At 49.8% G+C, this 17,520-nt stretch overlaps 1 protein-coding gene and 1 long non-coding RNA gene across 2 annotated transcripts; both read left to right on the plus strand.

Moving 5' to 3' along the window:
- Window positions 1–11,443: 11,443 nt before the first annotated feature.
- Window positions 11,444–12,702, plus strand: LOC123448906. The gene is made up of 2 exons (XM_045125940.1): window positions 11,444–12,313; window positions 12,428–12,702. The coding sequence occupies exons 1-2, from the start codon at window positions 11,971–11,973 to the stop codon at window positions 12,646–12,648; spliced, it is 564 nt and encodes a 187-aa protein (XP_044981875.1). The 5' UTR covers window positions 11,444–11,970; the 3' UTR covers window positions 12,649–12,702.
- An 838-nt stretch (window positions 12,703–13,540) lies between these two features.
- LOC123448907 lies at window positions 13,541–14,309 on the plus strand. Its single transcript, XR_006631939.1, has 2 exons — window positions 13,541–13,641; window positions 13,750–14,309. It is a non-coding gene; the product is annotated as an uncharacterized LOC123448907 (long non-coding RNA).
- The last annotated feature ends 3,211 nt before the right edge of the window (window positions 14,310–17,520 follow it).

Raw genomic sequence — 17,520 nt, forward strand, 5'->3', positions numbered from 1 at the left:
AGTTGTTCGAACAGTTGAAAGGTGCTAAAGTATTCTCCAAGCTTGATCTCAGAATGGGCTATCATCAGATTCGCATTCGCGAGGAAGACATTCCGAAGACGGCATTCAGGACTAGTTTTGGCTCGTATGAGTATACAGTCATGTCTTTTGGTCTGGCTAATGCTCCTCCGACTTATTGTCGATTGATGAACTATATTTTCTCACCATACAAGAATGAATTTGTCTTGCTCTATCTCGACGACATTCTGGTCTTTTCTGAGGATGAGGAAGAACATGAAAGACATCTCAGGTTGGTGCTTGATAAACTGAGAGAATACAAGCTGTATGCCAAGTTTTCCAAGTGCGAGTTCTGGCTGAAAGAAGTGGTTTATCTTGGGCATATTATCTCTGCCGAGGGCATTAAGGTTGACCCGTCCAAGGTTCAAGCCATTGTTGAATGGGAACCTCTGCAGAATGTGAAGCAGCTTCGAAGCTTTCTCGGGCTTGCCGGATATTGCAGAAGATTCGTTCAGAACTTCTCCAAAATCGCCAATCCGCTCTCTAGTCTTCTTCAGAAGGGTGTTAAGTATGTTTGGTCTCCAGAGTGTCAACTAGCTTTCGATACACTCAAAGAGAAGCTTATCTCCACTCCGGTCTTGGCCCCTCCGGATGATTCCAAGCCGTACCAGGTCTTTTGCAATGCTTCTCTCCAGGGTCTCGGTGCAGTCTTGATGCAAGATAGGAAGGTGGTTGCTTATACCTCCAGGCAGTTGAAGCCTGCGGAGAAGAACTATCCTGTGCACGATCTCGAGCTAGCAGCTGTTGTGCACGCCTTGATGACTTGGAGACATTTCTTGTTGGAACGTAAGGTTGAAGTTTTCACCGATTACAAGAGTCTCAAGTATATCTTCACTCAGCCTAACTTGAATCTTCGGCAAACACGTTGGGTGGAAATGCTCCAGGATTTTAATCCGAGTGTTGAGTACACGCCAGGCAAGGCAAATGTTGTGGCAGATGCATTGAGCAGGAAGGCATATTGCAACAGTCTGATTCTGCAACCTCTCTAGCCGGGTCTTTCTGAATCTTTCAGGAAGCTTAATCTTCAGCTAGTTCCTCAGGGTTTTCTTGCGAACCTTCAGATCTCTCCTACCTTGGAGGATCAGGTCAGAGTAGCTCAGCTACTTGACGCTATGATGAAGAAGGTCAAGATTGGCGTGGGAAAGAGTCTCCCTAAGTATAAGTGTTTCACTGTTGATGCCAGGGACACGTTGTTTTTCGAGGATCACCTTGTCGTCCCGAAAGGTGATCTCAGGAAGGTGATCATGGAAGAAGCTCATAACTCTCTGCTCTCTATTCATCCTGGAAGTTCCAAAATGTACCATGACTTGAAGCAGACTTTCTGGTGGACTCGTATGAAACGTGAAATTGCATAGTTCATAAACGAGTGTGATGTATGTCGAAGGGTGAAAGCAGATCATCAAAGACTAGCAGGCCTCTTGCAGCCTTTGCCGATTCCCGAGTGGAAGTTTGATCACATTGAGATGGACTTCGTCACCGGGTTTCCGAAGTCCAAGAAGGGCAATGATGCTATCTTCGTCGTCATCGACAAATTGAGTAAAGTGGCTCATTTCCTTCCAGTCAAGGAGTCCATTTCAGCAGCTCAGCTGGCAGAGTTGTACACCTCCAGGATTGTCTCTTTGCACGGTGTGCCGATGATGATCTCTTCAGATCGCGGAAGTATCTTCACTTCCAAGTTCTGGGACTCCTTTCAGTCTGCTATGGGCACGAAGATCCACTTCAGCACAGCGTTCCATCCTCAGACTAGTGGTCAAGTGGAGAGAGTGAATCAAGTTCTTGAGGACATGCTGAGAGCCTGTGTTATCTCTTTTGGCATGAAGTGGGAAGATTGTCTGCCTTTCGCAGAGCGTATAACAATAGTTATCAAGCTAGTTCTGGCAAGGCTCCGTTCGAAATTCTCTATGGCAGGAAGTGTCGTACTCCGCTCAACTAGTCCCAGACAGGCGAGCGTCAGATCCTTGGCAATGATATGATTGAAGAAGCTGAGGAGATGTGTCGGATCATTCGCGACAACCTCAGAGCAGCGCAGTCCCGTCAGAAGAGCTATTACGATAGCAAGCACCGTGACATGTCTTATGAGCTTGATGACTTTGTCTATCTCAAGGTGTCGCCTATGAAGGGTATGCAGCGCTTTGGCATCAAAGGCAAGCTTGCGCCTCGTTTCGTTGGTCCGTTCAGAGTGGTTGGCAAGAGGGGCGACCTTGCCTACCAGCTCGAGCTTCCGTCAACCTTTGCAAATGTCCATGATGTGTTCCATGTTTCTCAGCTTCGGAGGTGTTTCAAGACCCCCGAGTGCACTGTGCATCTTCAAGATATCGACCTTCAGCCTGACCTTTCTTATCGTGAGCAACCAGTTGCGGTTCTCGAGGCGACTGAGCGCAAGACCCGTAACAAGACTGTCAAGTTTCTCAAAGTGCAGTGGTCTCACCATTCCGATAAAGAGGCTACGTGGGAACGCGAGGATCACCTCCGTTCCAAATTTCCCGATTTCTTTCAGTCTTAGATCTCGGGGCGAGATCTTTTTTTTTGTAGTGTGGGAGAATTTGTAGTGCCCCAAGTGTAAAGCTTTCCTTTTTTTGTAACCTTCCATGTGGGACCACCTTTCCCTTTTTGTAACCTTCCATGTGGGACCTCCTTGACATTGTCATGAGAGCTATCTATGCATGTATGAATTCATGTGTCACCTTTATTTCTTCTTTTGCATGCATGCATCCATGTCATACCATTCTTACCATGCCTTGTGTTGCTTGCATCTATACCTTGCCATGTCTTAGAGTGGGTCTTGTAATTTCATGTGTTGATGCACATGTGATGATGGTGTGTGGAGTGTAGGAGTGGTTGCTATGTATTTTCAAAGCTCCTTGCAATTTCAAACCCTTTTCCTTTCCTTTTATCTCATGTTCAAAATTCCATCTTCCCAAAAGTTGTTTTCAAATGTCTTGTGTTTAGAGTTTATTGTGGAGATGATGATGTGATGATTTGGAGTTTTATTCTTGGTCTTGAGGGTGAATATAAATCACAAAACAGAATAAATAAATGCTTTTTTGGATTTATGAAAGTAGCCCCATAAATGTTGGAAGTATTTTATTTAAATAGCTGGTTCATTTTCAGGTCCAGGGCAATTTTCCATTTGATTTTATCCCTTTTATTTTGTCATGTGCCTATTTTTCTTTATTTGTTTTATTTTTTAAAAAGAAATAGACAGGGGGCTCTATTTCTCTATCTGGCGCACTAAGTGGGCTCCCTCCCACCTAGCGGCCCATCTCTCCTTCCCCCCTCGCAGCCCGTCGCGCGCATGCTCGTCGTCAACCTCCTTTCTAGCGAGGCAGTGGGACCCTCCTGTCATTCTCTCTCTCTTGTTCCCCTCTGTTCCCCGGAGAGAGCCGCGCACATGGTGTCGACGCGTGTCCCTCGCTTCCCCCTCTCGCCCTATAAATAGCCTTCGCGTCCGTGCAAAAAACGCTAGGGTTCCTCCCCGCCGCCGCTCCATCCAGATCTCGATCCCCCCTCTCTCTCTCGTCGCAGCAAGGTAAGAAGAGGCTCGGCTCCGCCATGGCCGAGGGATGAAGGTCGTCGTCACTGTCGTTCTGCTTCCTCTTCTTCCTCTTCGAAGGGACCAGCAGCTCGAGGGCATCTCCAGGAGCCCGTTCTCGCCGCTGGATCGTCTTCCCCGGCCCTGCTTCGTCTTCTTCCCGGAGGCGCTCCTTCTCCGACGAGCTCCGCCGCTCCGCGCCCTTCTTCCTGCTACTTCCTCTATGGGCGCTTCTTCCTCGACCCGTACGTGAGGTAGTACTCCTCCTCCCTCCTCCCTGTGCTAGATCGAGCGTCGTAGCCGTGTAATCGAAGCGCGCGTTGTCTCTGTCTCCAAAGCCGCCGCTCGTCGTGGGTTCGTCGTTGTAGAGCCCCTCGGGCGTAGTTGGGTGCAGGAATGGAACCGTGGGTGCTTCTGCATCCTTCCATCCTGTAGCCGTAGATCAATTGCTAGCATATCGCCGACGAGGTCCCTCCCCTGTCCCGGCAAGCCGTCGGCAGCAGAGTTAGCAGTAGGGGTATTACTTCAGGGTTGCTGCTCCTATATAGTCAAGTACCGATTCGTAGCCTAGTGGTAGTAGTGTGTGGCTGCCTGTTGAGAGGGCGCGGGTTCGATCCCCCCTCGGCACTCTTTTGTTTTGCTGAATTAAACTGCACAGTAGCAACAGGAACAGGTTACCCTGTTTACTTCCCCTACCCTATCGACAAAGTGGCAGTGGCGTAGTGGCTTGGTGTTGTGGCTGTGCACCAGAGGTTCTGGGTTCGATTCCCAGGAGCCCCTGTTGCATATTTTTGTCTTTTCTTTTATTTTCTAATTCTATTTTCTAATTCATAGACATCAAAGTGGCCTTTTAATTCTTCTTCCTGCTAGTGTAGCTAGGTGGAGGTTGTATTTGTGTGTGTTTTGCACACACTAAAAGAAGTGATATGTGTGTGTGAATGTGGCTTAAGTGATGTGTGTGTGTATGTGATCTTGCTAGTATATGTTGGTGGTGTAATTGCAAGTAGGCATGTGTGCATAGGAGTTGTGAGTGATGATGATGGTGTAGGTATGGAGATATGTGTGTAGTGAGTGCACACCACATGTGGTACCTACTAGAAGTGTTTGAGAGGTGATGCTTCCATGTTACTTGCAAGTAGTTTTCCCCCTCATGTTGTTCTTGGGTTTAAGTGCTTCTAATGAGGTTTGTGGTGATGATATGTGTGTGTGTGTGGAACTTCCCCACCTTGGCAAACTATGCACCTTCACATGTCCATATGTGAGAGGGCATGGTGTTTTGTGTGTGGGGATAGCTTGGTAGATGTGCTTGTGATGTTGATGTGCATGACACAAACATGGGGTTCAAACCCCCATGTCACTTTGTCATTGTGCACATGAGCTCAACCTTTGTAGTTGTTGTCTTAGTAGAACTACATGAAATGATACCCATTCCCTAGGCATGATTTGGAGTAGTTTCCTCTCCCTTAATTGTGGTCACTTGTTCCAAGTAAGTGCCCACATATTATATATGATTTTGGGGTAGAATCTCCCAAGGAATCCAGAGATGAAGTTATTTTTTCCATTGGGATACTTTATGGAGTGGACATATTCAGATTTGTTGCAAGTTTGTTCTTGGTTTCCATGGAATAGGTGGAGCCCAAGGGCATGTGTTTTTGTGTGATAGAAGTAGGGGTTTTTCTCTACACCTTAGTGGTGTCATTTATCACTTGGTTTTATTTGCATGCAAACTATGCCTAGACAAAGTGGGCATGTGGCTGAAAATTCCAGTTTAGTGAAATCTGGAATTTCACCAAGTCCGGGATTCTGGAAACATTTTCTTCTCTTATAAATGAGGATGTGCTGGTCATTGTGTTGAGAACTAGCCTTAGTTCAGTGCTAGGATTTTGGACCTGATATGTTTGTGAAGCTCCCTGTCAAATTTCAAATCATTTCGAGTCCAGTAGGTTGTGTTTTGATTGCTGTCAAAAAGCTTCAGAACAAAGAAAGAAATTCAGGTGCAGGTATTTTCACCAAGTCCCTGAGATCTGATGGTTTTGGGAAAGTTTGTGGCCTTGTATCTTCTAGAGCTTAATTACTTTTGCTGTGATTCATGCTGGTGCTTGTAGTGTTATTGGTTGGCAACAGCCACATATATTATTTGTCATGTTTGGAGGCCTATAGCTATGTTGCATGTAGCTCCCAAAGAGCTAAGATGCACATTATGGCAGATTAAGTAGTATAGTCATTTTGATCAATGTGTGGGCTTAGTTGATGTTGTGGTGTTCTTCCTTGCTCCATTCCATTCATGATGGAATGATACATGTCTTGGCAACCTGGGAATACCAGATTTGTGCCAATTGTGAGTGTGGTGTTGAATCTTCCACGTAGAGCTTCATATCTTGTTTCGTTGATTCCCGTTGATCCGTAGCTCCGTTTGCAATGTTCTTTATATGGTTTTTCATTGTTTTCACGAGACGTATCTGTTCATGCCATCCTCATGCATGTCAAAATAGCTTAGTGTACAGTTCTGTCTAGGAACTTGTAGTAGTTTCTTTTGCCTGTGCTAGAGTAGAAATAGTGATGCATGCCCATTTTTCATATCATGCATCATGTGATTGTTGCATCTTGTGGTGCTGCTGTTCATTGGCTGTTATTCTTATGTTGGGTAGAACCGGGATCGGAGAACGAATCCGTGGAGTCAGGAGAGTACGTGCAGGACGAACCAGAACCATTCCAAGCTGAGGATATCACAGGCAAGATGATATGACCTTGATTCCATCTCTAGACTTGTTATGCTAGTTTCGTTTCCATGTCATATTGCTCGCTGCCTACCACTGAATTAAATTGCCTCTTGATATGCCATGAACCCAAACACTGTTCTCCTTCCTAGCAAAACTTGTATGGCTAAGTAGGCTTGCTCAGCTTCTAATGTTAGCGTTGCTAGTTGCAGGTGCTTTGACTCATGTGATAACATAAGCTTGATATCATTATCTTAAATTCTGTTATTTAATTAATGCACCTATATACTTGGTAAATGACGGAAGGCCTAGCCTTTTGCCGGGTGCTTTGTTCCGTTATTGCCGCTTAAATACCGGTTACCGGTGTTTGATTCCATAATGATCGCTCCTAACACGTTCGGGGTTGTTATGGGGACCCCCTTGATAAATCGCGTAGTGCTAAGGCTTGTCCGGCAGGACTCAACATGGTGTTAATTTGCTAATCACTTAATAATAAACTGCATAGGGAATAGCTACCCCGAGGATTTTTTAATCAACAACCCGGGCCAGTGCTCCTCATGAGTGTTGGTGCAAATTAGAGCACTGTGCGGGGCCAACTCACGGCAACTTGAGAGATTTCTGTCAGGCCACTGTACGCGTCGCTCATCCGTCGTGTCCTGAGACTGAGATACGCGGCTCTTATCGGGGTCGTCGACACGACGGGAGGTCCTGCTAGCCTTGTCTTACCTTAGCGGTATATCTTGCGTATAGGAATCCCAGTGAAGCTTTGGTTTCCCCCAGGGTTGAGGTTTTCCTCTAAGGAATCTGACGAGATCACGAGATTCGTGATAGAGGATGCCTTTGCGGCTTGTGTTCGTTTGTGATGGACTAGTTGGAGCACCCCTGCAGGGTTTAATCTTTCGGAAAGCCGTGCCCGCGGTTATGTGGCAACTTGGAATATTTTGTTAACATCCGGTATTAGAGAACTCAAACATAAGCTAATAAAATTGCCAACTGTGTGCGTAACCGTGACTGTCCCCTCGAAGATCTCTCTTCGATCGGGAACACGGTGGGGTTATGAATGCCGCAGGTAGGTGTTCAGGATCACTTAGTGATCAAGTATTCCCGACCGCTAGTGTAGACCACCTTCACAATTACTTCGCATAAGTTAGCCACTTAATCAAGCTTAGGATGGTGCAGACTTATACGCTTCACCCTTACCCTACCTAATAACATGACTAGTTCTGGCACCAAGGTCTTAGATTGCTGAGTCCCCGTGGCTCACGGATTCCTCCGAAACTCCCAACAGGTACAGGTACCCCAGAGACAGATGATCCCGACGGCACCCAGCTGGCGTGGCAGTACGATGAGGAGACAGACCGCCTCTACGTGAACTATCCAGAGGACTGAGGCGTGGTCGTGATCGTGGGCCTGCAGGCAGGGTAGCATAGCATTTCCATGTTTTGTAGTTCGTAGCGGAACTACCTTGATTGTATCTGTGATGTACTCTGAGTTATTAATAAGAAGACAGTTGAATCCCGAATTGTCTACTTTTATTATTATTTGTGCTATGTTACTTGCTTGCGAAACGCTTAGATGCGCTTCTTTCCTATTCGGGGCCTCGACCCCCAGATCGGAAAGGACCGCATCTTGGTCGTTACACTCACGGATGTGCCTATCGAAGCACTCGAGTCTTGAGATGCCTCGTCCACCTGGGCGCTCTCTGCCAACTCAAGCTCAGTCAGCCATGCCCTCAGCAGTGATGGACCTCGCATTGAAAACGGGAGAGCGGTAGTCGTCCTCTCCGTTCCCCTGTGCCCATTGGGGCTTTGCCTGCGGTCGTTGTCGTACGACCTCTTGCTGTCATACAACCGTTGTCCCAGTGAACCACCCTTTGGAGGGGGGTCTGACTACGGATGCGATCATCGCACCTCCGATCTCCATGTTGGCCTCTCGGGGGAGGAGGAGTTCTTCGGTGCCTCCGAGGCGCAAGTAGGCTATTTGTTGACTGCACTGTGTCCGCCGGACGGGCCTTCTGTGTATGGTTGGTGTGAATGCGATACCAGAGAGTTTTTTGTAGGGCGGTCTTCAGCGGAGTTTGGATCTGTCGAATGCCTTCCCCAGCCGCGGAGTCAGACGACTAAATAGAATCAGCAATCCGAGTGGCCGCGGCAAAGTACTGTAATGGTGTGCGCATTACTTGGATGTTGCGTGGGTGGTCATTTGGAAACAACTACCTGCGGTTGCGGCTGGAGCTAGGTTGTTCCCTTGCCACGTTGTTGTCGAGTGACTATTGGAGTCACTCGAGTTGCTCGCGTTCGGCCAGTGTGGCCTGGCGCGTGGCCGTGAGGCTCATTTCCTCCGGGGTTGTCCTGGTGATGGGGGTGAGCAAGTCTTCATCGTTCCTACGCATGATTTCCTCTCGATGCTCCTGACTGAGGGGTTGGGGAACATAAGCGTCGGTGTTGATGTTCTCGCGGCTGCCTCCATCTCGCCCGTGGGAGTTGTCCGTGGGGTACCGAGGAGGTCCTCCTCTGGTCGTGTCGGTCATTAGAATCTCTATAACGTTTCTATTGCTCTCGCACTCGGACTCGTCAAAAGACTCGTCACCCGAGGAACGAAACAGGATGAGGGTTGGCTCATCGAAGTCAAGCATGGCCACCTATTCGGCCTTGACCTAGAATGCCACGACGTGCTTGATCCACCGCTACAGCCATGAGCACCCATAGCGCTTGCGACGGGCTGCAGCGAGACGAGGGGGTGTCGAGCAATACATCACGAACGGCTGTCGTAGTAGGACTTTGTGCATCATCGCACTAAAATGCTCTGTGTCGCGGGCGGGCAACACATCCATGTCCAGCGGTGCGTCCTGCAGCCATGCCAAATCATTGGCGATGAAGCCGAGGGAACCGAATAGTATCTTGCCGCCAAGTGTCATCATGATGACTAGAAAAGTAGACTCTCCACCTGCACCGGAATTTGCTATATGCACGGCCCCACGGTGGGCGTCGACTATCGAGGGAACGAGCCTGACAATAGTACCAGGGTACGAATGAGGGGCGGAGCCTAGCTATGATGCAAGTGTAACACCCGGATATACGAGTTCAGGACCCACTCGGGAGTGGTAAAGACCCTACGTCTCGAGCCCAGAGGCTTAGGGTGTGTTTGTTTTCAGTCACCAACTGGAATGGCACGGGTCGGACCCGTTCCGAGGCCCTGTTCCTGTGTTTGGTATGTAACTGGAACTAGAACCAACTCGTTCCCACTAAGGGAATATTCGGGCCAAATGCGGAATGCGCTGGTACCTCCAAATTGGAGGAACCACGCGGAACGGGTCTCGCTCTCGCTCTCTCTCGTCTCCCCCCCTCCCCCCCGCCCACTCAATCTGAGGAGCAGATGTGACGGCGGCGGCGGCGGCAGTGGTGTTCCTAGGACCCGTTCCGGCGGCGGCGGCGGCCCGAGATGCTGGTGCCTCACGGCGGCGGCGGCCCGATCTGCTCGTGCCTGGCGGCGCTGGCCCGAGCTGCTGGTGCCTCACGGCGGCGGCGGCGGCCCGATCTGCTCGTGCCTGGCGGCGCTGGCCCGAGCTGCTGGTGCCTCACGGCGGCGGCGGCCCGATCTGCTCGTGCCTGGCGGCGCTGGCCCGAGCTGCTGGTGCCTCACGGCGGCGGCGGCCCGATCTGCTCGTGCCTGGCGGCGCTGGCCCGAGCTGCTGGTGCCTCACGGCGGCGGCGGCCCGATCTGCTCGTGCCTGGCGGCGCTGGCCCGAGCTACTGGTGCCTCACGGCGGCGGCGGCCCGATCTGCTCGTGCCTGGCGGCGGTGGCCCGAGCTGTTGGTGCCTCGCGGCAGCCCGAGCTGCTGGGGCCTCGCGGCGGCGAACGGCCGAGCTCTTGGTGCTTGGCGGCGGCCCGAGCTGCTGGTCCGTCCCACCAACCAAACGCTCAAATATAACAATTCCATTCCATCTATTGTTTCAACCAAACATATGAACGTAACCGACCCATTCTAGTGGAATGGAATGTCATGGAACCATTCCATTCCGTTCCACCTCGTTCCCCAACCAAACACACCCTTGGTGTTGCTTATGAGGGGTGTGAATACACGGGGTGCTTAACACTTTTCTAGGAGTTCGGGTGCGGCTTATATAGAGTGTGTCACGACCTACCGAGCGCCATTCTTAGGCATTAAATGAGAGTAACTACATGTGTTACTAGAATATGTTGCCTTAACTAGGGGCGTTACAGGTTACGTTAGTCTTGACAACACTTCATGTGAGATGTAAAGTCCCTTAGCTGTTGCAGTCCTTTCGTTGTCCATGCCTTGCCCAGGTCCGAATGTTGGTGTGTATCCGAATGACTGGAGGTTGGCCGAGTGACTCCATATGTCCGAGTGAAACCTGAATTGTATCGGTAGCTTTAGGACTTTAATGTTTGTATAGGGTCCTTGGTGGGCCCTGAATGGCAGGTCCATGATCCTATCCTTAATAGGTAACCCATCACCGTGAGCCAACAAAATGATATCTTAGAGGAATCAGACCTAGGGTTTCACGGGTGCTCGAAGTGGGGCGCAAAAAGGGGGCATGGCAGCGCTTCTAAGGAGGGAACGTCACTCGCAGGCGTCGCCGCTACGAGCATAGGCAAGCGAAGCAGGGATTTAGCCCCCGCCCGAGTGTGAGCAATCCCATGGCCATCGGATCATGATAAGGAGGCGTGGAAATCAAATGTTGGTCGAAACCGACACGACAAGAAGAGGAGCCGCACAGAGGCACCGACGTCGCCGGACACGCGAGCCTTGCATGTGGCGTGGGGACGAGGCAGGATGTCACTAGGGTTGGGTTGGGGAGGCGGCGAAGCATAGGAGTGTGTTGATGACGTCGACGAGCCCGAAACTGGAGAGATGTAGATCCAGATTGTCAGAGCCGTGGCTGTCACACCGGCAAGCTGGAGAATGCAGTCTACGAAGCACCGGGCCCAGAGCAGCACCGACACAGGACGACCGACGACCCGAGGGCACAGAAGAACACGGGGCCACGGCTGCCGTCCGCACCAGCAGGAGCCATCTTGGGTCTCAAACACGAGCCTTGACACCAGGTCGGCGCGCCGCAAAAAGGAGACGCCGCTCGGGAGCACCACCAAGAACCAATCGAGGCCGAAATCATGTAGCCATGACTGTAGCTCGGAGAGGACGGCCTCTGCTACGACGCCACCACAGAGGAGGTGGGAGGGCCCATGTTAGCGCCCCTGACATGCCGGCCCCACCAAGCGGCATAACGAGACGGGACGAGCGCCCACGACGCACTCCCAAACCCAACCCAAGGTCCAGCTGGCCTGAGTAGACCAAGTCAAGCTGAGGCGAGAGTACTTAAGTCCAAGCGAGGGGAAGACAGAGTATCCAGGTGAATCACGGCCAACCGGCGGCGGCATCCTTCCTTCCTCTCTCCCCTGATCCTCTTCTTTCTCCCTTGTAACCGTCTATAATCGAGACTACTCCTACAATCTGGAACATCTAATAGCTAGTTGAGAGATCCACACCGTGTACCTAACACCCAGTTTGGTATCAGAGATCCACCCGCGCGCGCTAGCGCAGTTCATCGAAACTCGCCGCGTCCGACAAGCTCGGGCTCAAATCGAGGCCATGGATCCCACCATGAAGGAGTACATGGAGAAGATCACGTCCTCCATGGATGAGTTCTGCCTCGAGCTCTGCAATAACACGGCGGCTGTCCACGCCAACACCGCCAAAATCGACGATCTGCTCTCGTGGCGGCCCGATCTGTAGCATCGGGTCGCTGATCTTGGCATTGCGGAGGCCAATCAACAACAAGGGCGCGCGTGTGCGGCTGTGGCGCTCGGTGCGGCATCCATCGGGACCCTACGTCTCAATCCCTCCATCACAGGGGGCGGTGGCCTCACCGATATCGGTCCCAGCGTGCGTGAGGTGCCTCACGGGTCTGTGGACCATGGCAACACCACTCTCCATCGGGAGCAGGTGTTGTCCGCACCCGCCAGTACCACTCCCGGACACTGGTCAGTCTCCTCTCCAGTCGTCCGTGCTCCTTCCGTCCCCCTTATCTCACACAAGTTAGTTGCTCGCTGGTCTGGGTCAAGCTCACCCTTCGGTTGCTTTTTCGCCGTTCGCAGGAGAGAACACCAAATTGTGGAAAACTCTATGTGAACAATATTTTGCTATGTTTGGAATTCACCCCTCTTTTTGGGTGCCCATGGCGTCACTCAACTTCACCGGAGCTGCAGCCATTTGGTTGCAATCGCTCCATAACTGCCTCGCGGAATTCGACTGGGAGGCATTTACTACTCTGCTCTGCACTCGTTTTGGCCGGGATAGGCACCGGTTTCTTATCTGACACTTTTAGGCTTTGTTTGTTTCATAATTCCTAGAACTTTTTTAAGTTCCAACTTATAAGTCATAAGTCCCTATCTGTTTGTTTACAGGGACTTATAAGTCCCGAGTTGCACCTAATAAAATACACTTGTGCACATAACCGAAATAATACAAATGAATTGCAGAATAGTGACAACCGAAATAATAATTGTTCATAACACTTGTTCATGCAAACGAATTAACACTTGTTCATAAGAACCAGAGTACATAACAACCGAGATAACAGAAATTACATAAGCGAAGAACACTTCTTCATATCATTGTTGTTTCAAGGACCACAACCCATCAGCGACCCAACCTCTGAATTGATTCATAGCAGCACTGTCCATCTCATTTGTTGAATCATTTGTTGTAGTCGTTGGCATAGACAATGGTACATAATTTTCATCTTGATCACACAAGTCGAAATCTATATCGGCGAGTTGACTTTGTTAATAAAATTGTACAGTGCAATGCAAGCCACAATTATTTTGTTTTGTTTCTGCTCTGGATAACTAGGCAAGTGAAACAAAATCCTCCACTTGTTCTTCAAGACTCCAAAATACCTCTCGATGACATTTCTAAGTGAAGAATGGGTGAAATTGAAGTGTTCCTTTTTTCCTCTAGGCATTGTGCCATCACGGCGACGGCGCGGGCGGCCGGCGGGCGGGCGGCGACGGGGCGGGCGGCGACGGGGCGGGCGGGCGGCGGGCGGGGACGGGGCGGGCGGCCGGCGGCGATTGGGGCGGTGCGAGCGACGAGGGGCAGGGCGGCGGCCGCTGGATCGGGAGACTTCCGCGGGCCTAACCAGAATAAGTCCCAATAAGCTCCTATTAGAGAGTATTATTTGATAAGTCCCAAATAACCATAATAAATCCCAATAAGTCCCTTGTGTTTGGTTTAGGTGGGACTTATAGGGATTTTTTTAAGTCCCTGGAAACAAACACCCTCCTACACGATCCTCCAAATATCTTCGGTACAGGATTACATCGAACGTTTCGAAGTGATTGTTAATCATTTATGATCATATTCTAATTCCATTCACCCATTCTTTCATGTGACTCGGTTTGTCGAGGGACTGCAGGCAGACATTCGAGTGGTGGTACTCATCCAGCAACCACCTGATCTGGACACGACATGCTCTCTCGCTCTCTTGCAAGAGGAGGTCATCAACTCGGCGCAATCCTTGCACCAGCAACGAGTCATGCCGCGCGGAAATGACGCGCTCCTGTGAGCGGGCACTCCATTGCCCTTGCCACCTCCTCCATGTCCAATTCCTGCCACTTCGTCAACACCGGCACTTGATCGTCATGGGGTGGAAAAGCGCACGTGCGGATAATTCCAAGGCCAAAGCACTGCGCGATTACAGACGCACTCGGTGCTGTGTTTCAAGTGTGGAAAGCGTTGAGGCCATGAGCACGTGTGCCCAACATCTGTGCGGCTTCACATTGTCGAAGAATTACTGGAGTTGTACGGTCTTGATGACAGTGTTGATGCCGTTTAGTTGGCGCCAGCTTCGCAACCTCAGCAGGCTGAAGACACAGTCATGGCCATCTCTTGCCCGACGCTATCAGGGGGCGTCTCAGCCATGGCATTCCAACTACAAGCCTGGATCCAAGGCAAGGAAGTATTGATGCTGGTCGACTCCGGCAGTTCAACCTCCTTCATCAACAGCTCCCTCTCCACCTTCCTCGAGGGCGTGGAACCACTTCCAAAGATTTACAAGGTGTGTCTCGCTGATGGCGGAGAACTCAGCTGCTCCGCAATGATTCCCCAATGTTCCTGGTGTTCGTAAGGTCATGAGTTCACCACCGATATGAAAGTGCTCAAGCTGGGGGTCTACGATGTAATTCTGGGGATGGACTGGCTGCGGGAACACAACCCAATGATTGTGGATTGGAAGACCAAGACCATCGCCATTCCTTCTCCGCAAGGTGTGCTCACTCTGCGAGGGCATGATGTTGAGTCTACAGAGTGCCTCGTAATTAACAGCTTGCAACTCCAAGGTCTGTGCAACATCAATTTCGTGGCTTACATGGTGCAGATTTATTCAATAGCTAAGGGAGAAGATTCTGTTTCGGAGACAAACTGACTGCATTCAAACGGTGATAGCAGAATCTGATGATGTATTTGGAGAGCCAACTGGGCTGCCACCATGTCGTGCTTGTGACCACACAATACCTCTAATTCCAGAAGCTCAGCCAGTCTGCATTAGGCCATATCGACACAAACCGGAGCACAAGGATGAAATTGAGCGTCAAATTGAAGAGCTGCTACGACAGGCGTTATTCGATGGAGCTCCAGTATGTTTGCTTCTCCAGTGATTCTGGTTAAGAAAAAGGACGGCACATGGAGGATGTGCATCGATTACTCCCATCTCAATGACCTTACTTTTGCGGCCAAGTTTCCGGTACCAATCATTGAAGAGCTGCTTGATGAATTACATGGGGCGCATTGGTTTTCTAAACTGGATCTCTAGGACGGTTATCATCAGATCGGATTGGCAGAGGGTGAAGAATATAAAACTGATTTCCAAACACACTCGAGGCACTTTGAGTTCTTGGTGGTCTCTTTTGGCCTGGCTGGAGGACCTGCAACATTCAATGGAGCCATGCATACTACTCTGAAACCATTGTTGCGTCACTGCATGCTCCTTTTCTTTGATGACATCCTGATTTTCAGCAAGACACTAGAAGAGCATGTTGATCATTTGTGGTAGACTCTTGCACTACTCCATAGGGGCCATTGGAAGGTGAAACTGAGCAAGTGCTCATTTGGATAGCAGCAACTGTCTTATCTCGGCCATGTCATGAGCGCTCAAGGCGTGGCAACGGAACCCAACAATATTCAAGTAGTGACTAACTGGAAGACACCAACTACGATCAAAGTGGTTCGCCGTTTGCTTGGCCTCGCCGCGTACTATATGCGGTTTGTCCACAACTTCAGAGTGATTGCTAAACCACTCTTCCAGATGTTGAAAAAGGACGTTCCATTTGTGTGGGCACAAGCTACACACACTGCATTCCAGCTTCTGAAGCATCAGCTAGTGTTGGCTCCAATCCTCTCTCTACCTAATTTCTCAAGGTCGTTCTGCATCAAAACTGATGCATGTCACCAGGGTATTGGCGCGGTGCTCCAGCAAAATGGGCATCCCGTCGCATTCATGAGCAAAGTGTCGCCTCCACGCTACCATGTAATATCTACTTATGAAAAAGAGTACCTCGCCGTCGTGATCGCCGTCGATTAGTGGCGATCGTACCTGCAGCATGACGAGTTTGTCATTTACACTGACAATAAAAGCTTGATTCATCTCGAGGAACAACACCTCTCAACACCATGGCAGCAAAAGGCTTTCACCAGGCTCTGGGGACTGTAGTACACCATCCGGTACAAGAAGGGATCTGAGAACTCTGCAACTCATGCTCTCTCTCGGCCAGCACCTGATGAAGTGCTCTTCGCCCTGACTTCATGTCAACTGGCCTGTTTAGAGGATGTATTAAGCATCTACAACTCCAATCCTCAAGCGTGATAACCCACAAGTATAGGGGATCGCAACCGTTTTCGAGGGTAGAGTATTCAACCCAAATTTGTTGATTCGACACAAGGAGAAGCCAAAGAATATTCTCAAGTATTAGCAGTTGAGTTGTCAATTCAACCACACCTGAAAGATTTAGTATCTGCAGCAAAGTATCAGTAGCAAGGTAGTATGATAGCAACAGTAGTAATAGTAACCAGTAACAGAAAAGTGACAGCAGTAGCAGCAGAGTAACAGTAGCAGCAGTGACAGCAGTAGCGACAGAGTAACGTAGCAAGGACCAGTAGGAAAAACTCGTAGGCATTGGATCGGTGATGGATGATTATGCCGGATGGTATTCATCATGCAAAAGTTATAACACGGAGAGATATGTAACTAGCTCCAGTTCGTCAATGTAATGTAGGCATGTATTACGTATGTAGTCATACGTGCTTAGGGAAAAGAACTTGCATGACATATATTGTCCATCCCTCCCGTGGCAGCAGGGTCCTAATGGAAACTACGGGATATTAAGGTTCTCCTTTTAATAAAGAACCGGACCAACGCAGTAACACTTAGTGAATACATGAAATCCTCATACTATGGTCATCTCCGGGAGTGGTTCCGGCTATTGTCACTCCGGGGTTGCCGGGTCATAACACATAGTAGGTGACTACAACTTGCAAGATAGGATCAAGAACACACATATATTGGCAAGAACATAATAGATTCAGATCTGAAATCATGGCACTCGGGACCTAGTGACAAGCATTAAGCATGGAAAAGTAGTAGCAACATCAATCTCAGAACATAGTGGATACTAGGGATCAATCCCCGTCAAAACTAACTCGATTACATGATAGATCTCATCCAACCCATCACCGTCCAACAAGCCTACGATGAGATTACCCACGAATGGTGAAGAGCATCATGGAATTGGCGATGAAGGAAGGTTGGTGATGACGATGGCGACGATCTCCCCTCTCCGGAGCCCAGAACAGACTCCAGATCTGCCCTCCAGAGGAAGAACAGGAGGTGACGGCGCCTCCGTATCGTAAAACGCAATGAACTCTTCTCCTCGATTTTTTTTCCGGACGGAAGGGACTAAATAGAGCTGGAATTGGAGGCGGTGGAGCAACGTGGGCCCCACAAGCCTGCGAGGCGCGGCGAGGGGGGCCGCGCCTGGTGGGCTTGTGGGCTCCACGCTCCACTTCCTCGGTTGATTCTTACGCCAGTATTTTTTATATATTCCACAAAAAATCCCCGTAAATTTCCAGGTCATTCCGAAAACTTTTATTTCTGCGCAAAAACAACACCATGGCAATTCTGCTCAAAACAGCG

The sequence above is a fragment of the Hordeum vulgare genome, chromosome 4H (assembly GCF_904849725.1).
Source record: "Hordeum vulgare subsp. vulgare chromosome 4H, MorexV3_pseudomolecules_assembly, whole genome shotgun sequence".
Classification (NCBI taxonomy): Eukaryota; Viridiplantae; Streptophyta; class Magnoliopsida; order Poales; family Poaceae; genus Hordeum; species Hordeum vulgare.

Coding starts and splice junctions, on each gene's coding strand:
- LOC123448906 (XM_045125940.1), top strand. CDS start 11,971: ATGAGTTCTGCCTCGAGCTCTGCAATAACACGGCGGCTGTCCACGCCA. Junction 12,314..12,427: donor AGTACCACTCCCGGACACTG/GTCAGTCTCCTC, acceptor CGCCGTTCGCAG/GAGAGAACACCAAATTGTGG.